Source organism: Drosophila navojoa, chromosome 3 (genome assembly GCF_054131105.1).
Source record: "Drosophila navojoa isolate 15081-1374.11 chromosome 3, UAZ_NAV_1.0, whole genome shotgun sequence".
NCBI classification, from domain to species: domain Eukaryota; kingdom Metazoa; phylum Arthropoda; class Insecta; order Diptera; family Drosophilidae; genus Drosophila; species Drosophila navojoa.
The window spans coordinates 20,233,791-20,244,617 of NC_142891.1; the positions used below are offsets into that span (position 1 = coordinate 20,233,791).

Sequence of the window (10,827 nt, forward strand, 5' to 3'; positions counted from 1 at the left end):
ATATCTCTCCCAATATAAATATAGTGTATATTGTATATTATAATGTTTGTTAAATCATAATTGTTTTTTAAAAAGTTCCCGTCTTGCCATCAATGACACAATCACAAAAATAGGTCGCCTGGCCGACCCTAGCCGCGGCGCTTATAAAATAATACCCATACAGATTATGCATATAGTTTAAAACACATCACAAAAATCCACTTCCATTTCCTCCTCTTGAAATTAGTTGAGTGTATATATTTATATAATATTAGATTTGGTTGCTACTACTTTCATTGCATATCATATCGAAATTATATATACGTATACGCCTATTAATTGACTCATATATATAAGTTATATGAATCTTGCAGGTGGCCTCTACTTTATTCATAAACTATTATTATATATGTTATGTGTATATATGTATATTGACTTTCGACCCGATCCAATCCGATCTTCGCGTGTATATTTGCATCTGCCTAAGTAATTGCTATTGATATTTTGGTCAGATCTCATATGGAAACATTGTCTATCTGATATATGTAGTTTCTGCTATCTTCTTCATTCTTTTTCAGGGTGGGTTTAACTCATAGACAAAATTCTATTTGGACAGTCTCACAAACAGTTGGATTGACATTTCTATAAATGTTGAATTACTTTTGTATTCATTTTTTTGTTTTTTTTTTTTCTTCATCAAAAAATCAAAAAGAGTTTATCAAAAGGTGTTGTTGTTGTTGTTGTTGTTATTGGGGGAACACTGTGGTCTATTGGTGGTAATCTACGTGCTTATTGGTGCTTCTGCTTGAAGTCCTGTTTATTCGCTTAGACCCGACGATTGCTCTGCTCCTGCTGTAGATTCACATTGTTCATTACGGCGCTCATGTCCACGACTACGGAGTCATTCAATTGACATTTTCCGGGCGATTCCAGCTCGGTTTGCCCCTCCAGCAGGCCCACATGATGCCCATTGGGTGTGCCAGCGGGCATATCCTTTATAAATAGGAAAATCGTTTTAGATATATGCTTGTGGTAGTTGAGCATAGTCCTACCGGATAATTGACAGCAGCAGCATCCAAGGCCATTAGCTCCTTGCGCGACAGCTCCTCGACGACAGCGGCGGCATAGCAGTCCCCTAGCATGTTGTTGGTTGTGCGTATGCGATCACTGCAAAGCAGGAAGCTATAAGTCTTTGCACAAATAGGGTATATAAAGATTGACTAATGAAAGAGCTAAGGATGAACTACGATAAGAGAGGTAAGGAATCTCTAGTCTAGTTTGAACCCAGAATATCTCTAAGAAGAAGACAGGACACTTTGAATTTTTAGCCCAGTTCAATTATACCTAAGGGTCCTTTCACTATATATGTAGCTCTACTTACACAAACCAATCCACGGCGAAGAGCAACGTCACATCCTGTACGGGTGCATCGATGGCGGTCAGGACAACTAGCAGCAGGACCAGCGCTGCGCTCGGCACGCTCGCCGAGCTCATTGAGGCCGCCGTGGAGGTCAGCAGCACGGTCAAGAGTTCACCAAAGCCCAGCACCATGCCGCTCATCTGGGCGATGAAGATGGAGGCGACAGCTATGAAGAGGGCGGTGCCGTCCATGTTGATGTTGCAGCCAATGGGCAGGACGAAGCGTGTGATGCGCTGATCAATGCGGAGCTTCTCGTTCATGCAGCGGAATGTCAGCGGCAGAGCGGCGGCGCTGCAGGCGTTGCCAGATCAGTTGTCACATGAGTTTCGAAACGATTTCAAATGCGTATTCGATTGGGATGTTGTTGTTGTTTTCGATATGTGTTGTTATTGTTGTATTTGGTGAGTTTTGTGATTTGCAAATCAAAATATATTTTTTTTTTTCGAAAGAAAAAATCAACGAATGGAAAATCAAATCGTTTGGAAACCAAAAAGAAGGAAAAATACTTGTAACATGTTAAACGTTCGCAACCACACAGAGAGAGAGATAGAGACAAGGGTTTTATATCTCTCAGCAAGTAAATTGAGAGAGAGAGAGAGACAGAAAGAGAGCAGAGAGTATAGATTTTAATGGCTTACGTTGATGCGGTGGCAAAGGCGGTTAGCATGGCCTCAATGAGGCCCTTGTAGAACTTGAAGGGATTACGTCGCACGAACACAAAGTAGATGAACTGCATCACAATTAGCTGATAGATGACCACACCGATGGCCACCGTTATGATGAACCACACCAGCTGGGCCATCACCAGGCTCAGATTATCGACACTCAGTATTTTGCCAGCGATGACCGAACTGATGCCCACCGGCGTTAGCCACATCACGCACGTCACCATCTTCATGATCACCTCGAATACGGCCGCAAAGAAGTCGACAACCACCTGACCCTTCTGCCCGATGGTGCCCAAGACGGTGCCAAAGACGAGGCAAAAGAACACAATGCCCAGCGTATTGGTGCCGCTGCGATATTGCACATCCCTCACCAGCACCACAGGCTCCATCTCCGGGATCTGACGTTGTGCCTCCACACCGTGCACGATGCCTACGGCCGTATCGTTGGCTGTATCGTTCAAGCTGTGCAAAACGCTCGGCTTGGGCAGATAGACGGTGTGCGCCTGTTGTATCGATGCCTGGAACAGGTTGTCCGGAAATACGTTTCTGCAAGAAAAATAACGTATTTAAAGCAGTTTAAACTACTTGAAGAAGCAATGATTTATAGTATATGCTGTGCTTTTAGCAGTTATTGCAAGCAGTTTAAGATACATGAAACAGAAGACAGTAAGCTGTAAGCTGTTTAAATATATATACATAACATTTACAGAACACTTCACTGTTAACTCGAAACGAACTGCTTACATCTGCATTTCAACAAGCAGTGTAGTTTCGCGCGTTTTGTAGGCGTTTTAGGCGCGATTTCGCTTCACTCACCTGCCCAAATCCAAGAGGCTGTCCAATAACTTAACAGCCCGTTTGTCCGATGCCCGATCGTCTGCATTGTGCAAATCCGGATTGCCTGGATGGATGAGCATGACGAGCGCAATGCCCAGCGCCGCGTTGAACAACGAAGTCGTGGCGAAATAGACGAGAGTACGCAGCGCGATTTTGCCATTCATCTTGGCATTCAGGCTAGCCGAGCCGGCAATCAGGCTGGAGATAACCAATGGCAGTATCATCAGCTTCAGCACACGCATGAACAGCTCGCCCGGGTACGAGATCAGCATAATCGAGTCCTCGTGCAGCTGCAACGGACGCAACGAGAGGCCTTTGGAGAAAATTATAATTGAGAATGTTTTTTAAGATACTCTAAGAACGATTTCGTAGCAAGCAGTGCAAACGGTAGTTATTAACTCAATGTTGTCAAGCCGAAGGCCTTAATAGCTAGCGCTTAGTTATTAAGTTAGCTTATAATTTTAATTATAGTTAACTATTATAAATAAATAAATAAACTCTATGATGAGTAAATGAAGATTTATGAGTAATGAAGATTTCTATTTTCTTACTATTTATTTAAATAACTTAGGCTTTTTGATTTTTAAGTTTTATATATTTCAGGCATTATATATACATGTATGCATGTGTTTTTATTTTATTTATTTTTATTTTTATTTATTTACTTTTTCCAAAATGATTTTTTATTTAAATTACGATAAAAAATTTACTAAATAATTTCCTGCTAAGACTAATTAATAATGCAAAAATAAATTACAATTTAACAAAAACTTGACCAGTTTAAAGATAATTTAAAATGTTTGATAACTTTGCCTAAAATTTAAAAACCAAATAGAATACTAAATATTATTCACTTAATAAATGGTGCACTTGAATACATTTAAAATATACTGAAATTGTTGCAAAGTTAAAATAATTAAGAAAAGTAATACTTAACCGATAGCCGAAAAAATGAAATATTCATTATTTTTCGTACAGTGTATCAATAGAGAATGGATGGGGATTACCCCTCCAGTGCTATGCTATGCATTTCGTTAGACTTACCCAAAATGACGCCCAGCATGACGCCGGAGAGCGTGACAAGGAGCATCAGATTATCGCTCAGCCATTTGCGATAGCCAGTTAGCTCGAGGGGCGCATCGCAGCGCTCCGTGGTCTTCGGTGGCAGCTCAGTGCCGTGCACGGCTGCCGTCATATTCGGTGGACCCATTTTGGCGAAGAGGTAATCTGAAAATTTCCCAGACTTTTCCATTGTACAGGTCGGGTGTGGGCAATGGACAGCAATCGCTGCAGCAAAGCAACAACAAGTCGCGAGCGAGACGGCTATAGAAAGTAGATGTTGACGGCAGCGGGAGGTGGAGGATACGAGGAAGTCCTATAACTCGTACGTGTGAGTGTCTGTGTCTGTGTGTGTGTGTGTGTGTATCAGTGTGTGTGAATGCCTCAAACGAGCGCTTACTTTAATATATATAAGGGTTTATATATATGTAAGTCTGTGTGTATATAGTGTGATGGATGACAATTGTCAGACTGTGCGCAAATTATTGATTTTTTAAGTACTTCACATTGAACTTGAGTATGTTAATTAGGTAAGCCATTTGGCTGGCTGGCTGGCTCCCGTTCCCGTTCTCGTTCTCGTTCCCTGTTCCCAGTTGTGCTCTTAGTGCAGCCTCTATCGATGTGGCGTCGTCTTTTTCAGCGTCAATGTTCGTGTTTTACTGTTGGCGGCGTCTCGGACAGCGCCTAGCACCAAATCGCGCTCGCTGAATGGCTCCGTTGTAGTGGTTTTGTGCTGGGCCGCTTTCCCTAGAATCGGACGAACTGCGTCCGTTTGCGATTGCGTTTGCTCAACGGCTGCTCTGCCCGTTCGCTGTCTCACGAAATAATCGATAACGGCCGCTGCAGCTGCTTGGTGCAGTCTTCGATGTGGCTCTGTGACTCTGCGGCTCCCTTCTCAATCGGAATCTGTGTCACGCCTCAGAACGCGTCGCTCAGCGCCCACTCAACTGTGAATAGGTATTCACAGTAGCTCGTTTGCGGTCGCTGAAGGATTAACGCTCAAGGGTCAACGCTCAAGGCTCGTTGGCTTTAACTGGTCTTTAAGTGCACAAACAGTTCCTTGGCTTTCGTTTTCACTATGCACTTTTTCTTAATTGAGTCGCGTCTGGTTTGGCTGCTGCTGCTAATTTTCTCACTTCCGTTTCCGTTTCCGCTGCGCGAACCGTCGACTCGAAGCTAGCTCCAGTGAATGCGCATCGTTTGGCCTGTCGCCCGCTTTTATGCTTCGTCCTTGCTGAGAGAGCGAAGTTTCGTTTGCTATAATAATCCCTTACAATGCCAAACACTCTCGCGCCCACTCTCTCTCTCTCTTTCTCTCTCTGCTTCTCCTTTTCTACCTCTCTCTCTCTCTCAGTGTATCGCACTCTGTTTCTCTCTCGCTCTCAAATGCCGGCAACGAAAATTGGGACACTGCGTTCGGCGGGGTTTGAAGGCTCTTGATGAGGCAACACGCATTTGCAGCTCGTTTGATTGACATTCATAATTATCTTCAAGCGGAAAATTCCAAGCCGCAGTCAGAACTACAATTGATTAGCCTTCGAGGGTATCGGAGTTCCTACCTCAACAGTTTTGCGTCAGTTCCTAGTTTAGTTTCGTCGATTTAATCGCATTTTGATGGTCTTTTGAAGAGTTTTATTACTTTGTCAGCCACTTGAAAACGGACATTGACAGGCAATCTATTTCATATATATATTACATATAGTAATATGTATAACCGAGCATTACGATAAGCTCTGCTGATAAAGTTTAACCTTGTGTGTCTGGTTATATGATAAAATGTTAACTGTATCACATAACTCAAACTCAATCCGTCAAAGCAGCAGCTTTGAACCTTGACCTAGTTTTCGTTTATTTTTATTTATGTACATATATTCTTTTTCTATAAAACTCGCCTTGGCAATTCATTGTTTAAGGTTCATTATATAAATATATTTTATTTTTATCTATTACATAATTTTTATATTGTAAAAATCTATATACACTTATATAAACAGCATCCATAACATTTACAATATATTCGCAAAGCTGTCAATTGGCTAAGTAAAGTCAAAAACTCTCTCTAGTGTATCTACAATTCGACCAATCGCTTGGCTTAGGCTTTCGCTACTTGTCAATGCTATTTAATGATCCGGCAGTTGTTAGCTGTGGTGCACAGTGGTGGTCGGTGGTGCAGTTTGTCTAACTTGCCCCAAAGGTCACCCCACACATCGATCCATTGCGGCGGCTCCTGTCAAGCTGTCACTTAGCTAAATCATGTGCCCAGTCAGCGAGGAGCTCATTGCGCCTCCTTTCCACACTAGCGCTTGGGCAGGCGTCCAACGTTATAGGGCGGCACTCTCTATATGTCTGTATATATCATGTATATCTGTTTATATATGTATGTATATGTTTTCAGGTTGCGGGTCGCATCGATCCGGTTATGGGGCCTATGTTCATGTGCCAACTGCATGACGAACGTCTGCTTCTCCCGCCGATCCTCTGGCAAATAATTAAGATAATTGCGAGATATGCAGGCGACTATATGTTTCTATACACATATGTGTGTATATATAGATTTGCATAGAAATATCTGACACAGCCATCGGGTGTTCGCTACGCTTTGATATACGTTTTGTCCGCTGTCAGAGGCGATTTATTGGCGTGCATCTATCTATATCTATTTGTGTGCCACAAACTTGAACTTGAACCTGGCATTCGCTGCTGCACCCTTAGAGAGGGCGCCACACTCACACACACACACACACACACACAGATCCCGAAGAGCTGAACAGCTACCCAAAATGGTTGCCAATTCAATTAAGTTTGTTCGCGGTCCCAATTCACGTATATAATAAATAAATAAATATATATACATATATACATATATTAAGTATTGCCGTTAAACACGATAAGTTCTGCGTGTCCCTGCCGAAGGTCATTTGCGAACTTCCTTCTACTTGAGCCAAACACTTTCCTCTCTCGGTGTGAGCTAGCGTGTTCTCTTAATAATTACTTCCCAGTCCGCGTTCTCGATTCATAGTTGTCCTGTTTTTACTTCGTTTTAGCTTCGAATTAGTTGTTAATGTGCACAGCTCTTATCTTAAGCGTATCCTTCGATCGCACACACTAGCCAACACAGTTTATAGGAGAGCTCTGATGCTAGCGCATGTATAGTTATATAGGCTATAGCCATATGTTTCTATTTTTATATATTTGGCAGATTTGCTGATTGATATGTGAAAAATATAAATTTGCTAATAATAATTGGTAATATATTATTTTTTTTCTTGAATATATATTTTCCCATGTGACAGAGCCTGGACTCTGGAATTAATGTTAATTATTTTCTCTATTTCTAGATTAATATATATTATAATAACGTTATTCAAATTATTTCATGTGTTTAAAATTTATGTAATTTATTAAAATATATTTTGAAGGTATTAGAAATTTTATTTTTACTTTTTAACAATTAGACTTTTATAAATTTTGACATAACGCAAAGCACTTGATTTTGTTCAACATTTTATTTTATTTTATTTTATTTTTAATTTTCCTATAATTTTAGAAATTCTTTTAAATTTTCAATTTTTTTATTTTTTTTTTTATTTTTTATCTATTCATTTATTATTATTATTATTATTATTATTATTATTATTATTATTATTTTTTCATTTTTACCTAGTATATGTTACCCAAGGAATATCTCTAATACAGTCAAACTTCAGGATTTACTATATACATCATGATGTTGGCTGTACTAGACCGATATGTAGCACTAATCCAAGTGAATATGAAAACCTCTAAAGAGCATAGCTTATCTAACCGAAAGCTTCTCTAATATACATAAAATGTGAATTGTATTTTTGGCTATATTAGAAATCGTATTTTATTCCTTTAACTGCATTGCATTTACATAGTCATAGAGAAGAAATAAATTTGTCTGCCGTTTGGCATTCGGCATTTGTGTAAACATGTGTTATTTATTAATGAGCTTTTAATAACTATATTTAGGCGCTTGATTTCGGGTGTCCTCGTCGTCGCTTGTTGTTGCTTTTGCAGTGCCTCACATAGTTGTCGCCGGACATGGACTTACCTCTAATTATAAGCCAAAAGTTACCCAGTTTTATGCTGGTGATGGGCACGCTTGCACTCTGGCTTTTAGTTTTGCACTTGACTTTCAACTCTTTCCCTCTCTCACTCCCTTTCTCTCGCACGCACACTTTCGCTGACTCGCACACTGGCACGTTCTCACTTTCACTGTGGATTCGCTTGTCCGATGGGGCTACGGGGCGTATGCTTAACGTTTTGCCAATGCAGTCACTTGATGGAATTTTCGCAGCAGTTTGAGCTGCTGTTGCATCAACAGTTTCTGAATGCGTTGCACCGCTGTAGCCGTGTTTGGGGGTTTGCCTTCAACCTGCCGGTTAAGTTGGGTGGTTGAGGATTAGACAAGGTCAATTTACTAGGGTGCCGAGCGCCGCCCCTTACACCTTTCGCGCCGCGCAAATTCAATTATGCCCGGTGAAGCGAAGCGGGAGAGACTCGCGGCTTGGCCCGCTGGGAAACCGGGCAAAAGGCTGGGGCTAACCGGAGGCAACCAGAGCAATGCAATCACGATGCAAGCCAAAGAACAAAAACAACAACAGCTAAGAGCTTAAGTTGTATTTCGATTTTTCTGCCACGTCTGCTCTGCTCTGTGTGCCTGGGTATTATGGGTTACGTATGCACTACATCTAACTGACACTTCCGCCCGTCTATTATCTTTTGATTTTAATTTTTTTTACCTCACGTCAAGCTCAACACGGAATCGGAAAAAACGCGCTCGTACTGCACCGTAAATTGAAGCACTCGAAACGCCAGCGATTTGGAAACTGCGTCAAGATTGGTGATGGGATCGCGTTTTAACCAAACGATCGTTAATATATAGCCTAGTTATACATATATTTAAGTATATATACACAATGTATATGTCGACTATATGTTTGGCAACTGATTGCAACTGCGATTCATTGGACGACGCGTCGACGCGTTGGGCTCGACTCTTGAATGCGAAGTGAGCGATAAAAGTGTTTCTTTTGGGCAGCTGCACAAATTCAACAAGAAACAAAAAGAAAATTCTCCTCTACATTTCTTTGGCTTTGTTTTGGTCACACTCACACACACACACACACACACACACACACACACACACAGACGAGCAGCAAGACATACGGGAATTTACATACGTTTTCATTTATAGACCTGCTAATGGGCATTTGCATTTTGTTGAGGCATGTGTGACGCACCGAAGGTAGTCATTAACGATTGCCATTTAGTATATGTTTAGTTGAGTATATATTACATATAAATATATTTATTTAGTCTGCAATCGAAATACTGTAAAAGGCAATCAAGTGTTTTGCTTGCATTACAATTGTAATTAATTGCAGCAATTGTTTTCTTTTCTTTAATTTCTTCTACAGAATTCCGTTTTCATTGTCAGTTTTTTGCTGCAATAGTCCCTTATAATGTATTTATTATTCGGCTTTGAGAAATCAATTCTTTTCATTCAATTTTCATTTTAAATTTCTCTAAGGGTGCAAGAGCGCAGGAAGGGTATGCGGTTGGACGTAAATATATAATGACGTACACGCGAATAACGTCAAAGAGTCCATAAACAATGCATTTGGCAGCCTATTCCACGTGTACGCCCCCTGCCGCCCCCTTGGGCTAGCTGGTCACATGGCCAGACAATTGCCTAATGCAGTTTGACACACTTTAAGCTTAAAGAGCTGCAAAAAGTGAACAGCGACAATGTCAGCAGCAATATCACAGAGATGGGCAGAGATCTCAACACGAGATCACATCACGCTATAGTTTCCATTTAAATGCAATTTATGCTAGGAAAAAAAAACAAACAAATTGGAAAATTGGAAAATCGTTTTTCCCAGCGCTCATCGTCGAGTCGAGGCGCAAGTGGTAAATTGCGTCCGAAAGGTGTGTGAATAATGATGATAAATGGGAATGGCCGCCATAAAGCAGCCGTCCGTGCATTACCGCAGAAAAAAAAGGAAAGACAAATAAACAATTTAGCGCTTTATAATATTGTTCATATATATTATACTCTATGAGCGAGGAGAATATCAAAGAGATGATATATATGTATATAGAAATGTATTTATATACATCTCGCAGATAGAATCTTTGACAAGTATTTGAACTGAAATCCGTCTCTAGTTTTTTTATGTAGATTGAAAAGTATTGGGAAGTTTTATTACGAAATAATTCTTATTGAACCAAAAGGAATGATTAAAAAAATATCTCTACATGGGTCCCTCGAATATGGGCAGCCTAGCTGGTCAATCCCAAATATAAAAGGTTCTATCTGAACGACTGAATGACTAGCTGAATCACTGCTTGATTAATTACCTGACTCAAACACCTTGCAGCAGAGTATCTGACGGTGCAGTATACGAATGCAACCTATTGCTACTTATTTGCATTTGTCATTATAATTATTACGTATGTATTATATGAATATTGGACCAAGGCGGGCAGCTGGCAGAGCACCGCCAATACGAAGGGGTGCGCCAGCAGATTATAAAAATAAATCAGTCAGCGCACAGAGAAAGAGAGAGACCCAGACAGTAGGTAAGCAAGCGAGACAGGGAAAAGGTAGAAGACAGAGAGAGAGAGAGAGAGAGAGAGAGAGAGAGAGAAGAAGTGAGGTAGCACGCTGCATCGGGCAATTTGCATAAGTTATGAGCACGTAAATTGCGTGATGGGCCCCAAATATACAGCAAAAAAAATAAATAAGTAAATCAAATCGAGCGGCAGTCAGGCAATGGGCCATCTATTGGCCAATTAGTTGATATAGTTAACCGATTGAAGGGCTGGCTGGCT

General features: G+C 40.7%; 1 protein-coding gene across 5 annotated transcripts; it reads right to left on the reverse strand.

Annotated features, from left to right (window-relative positions):
- Positions 1 to 705: 705 nt before the first annotated feature.
- On the reverse strand, positions 706 to 9,009 carry Eaat2 (Excitatory amino acid transporter 2). 5 transcript variants are annotated; one of them, XM_089257228.1, is made up of 8 exons: positions 8,735 to 9,009; positions 8,039 to 8,362; positions 3,949 to 4,131; positions 2,884 to 3,217; positions 2,038 to 2,613; positions 1,361 to 1,690; positions 1,032 to 1,146; positions 706 to 972 (listed from the first exon to the last, which is right to left on the reverse strand). In XM_089257228.1, the coding sequence occupies exons 3-8, from the start codon at positions 4,112 to 4,114 to the stop codon at positions 805 to 807; spliced, it is 1,689 nt and encodes a 562-aa protein (XP_089113354.1). In that variant the 5' UTR covers positions 4,115 to 4,131; positions 8,039 to 8,362; positions 8,735 to 9,009; the 3' UTR covers positions 706 to 804. The 5 variants fall into 5 exon arrangements, with proteins under 5 accessions (XP_089113354.1, XP_030238566.1, XP_030238565.1 ...); XM_030382706.2 differs by having other exon boundaries at positions 8,730 to 9,009; XM_030382705.2 differs by having other exon boundaries at positions 8,039 to 9,009.
- Positions 9,010 to 10,827: the final 1,818 nt, after the last annotated feature.

What these genes read in the sequence shown, in the direction of transcription:
- Eaat2 (XM_030382704.2), bottom strand. Translation starts at nt 4,156, where the DNA reads ATGGAAAAGTCTGGGAAATTTTCAGATTACCTCTTCGCCAAAATGGGT. An exon ending in AGCCTCTTGGATTTGGGCAG is followed by an intron (nt 2,614 to 2,883) that starts GTGAGTGAAGCG and finishes TTTTTCTTGCAG; the next exon opens with AAACGTATTTCCGGACAACC. An exon ending in GCCTTTGCCACCGCATCAAC is followed by an intron (nt 1,691 to 2,037) that starts GTAAGCCATTAA and finishes CAACGCCTGCAG; the next exon opens with CGCCGCCGCTCTGCCGCTGA.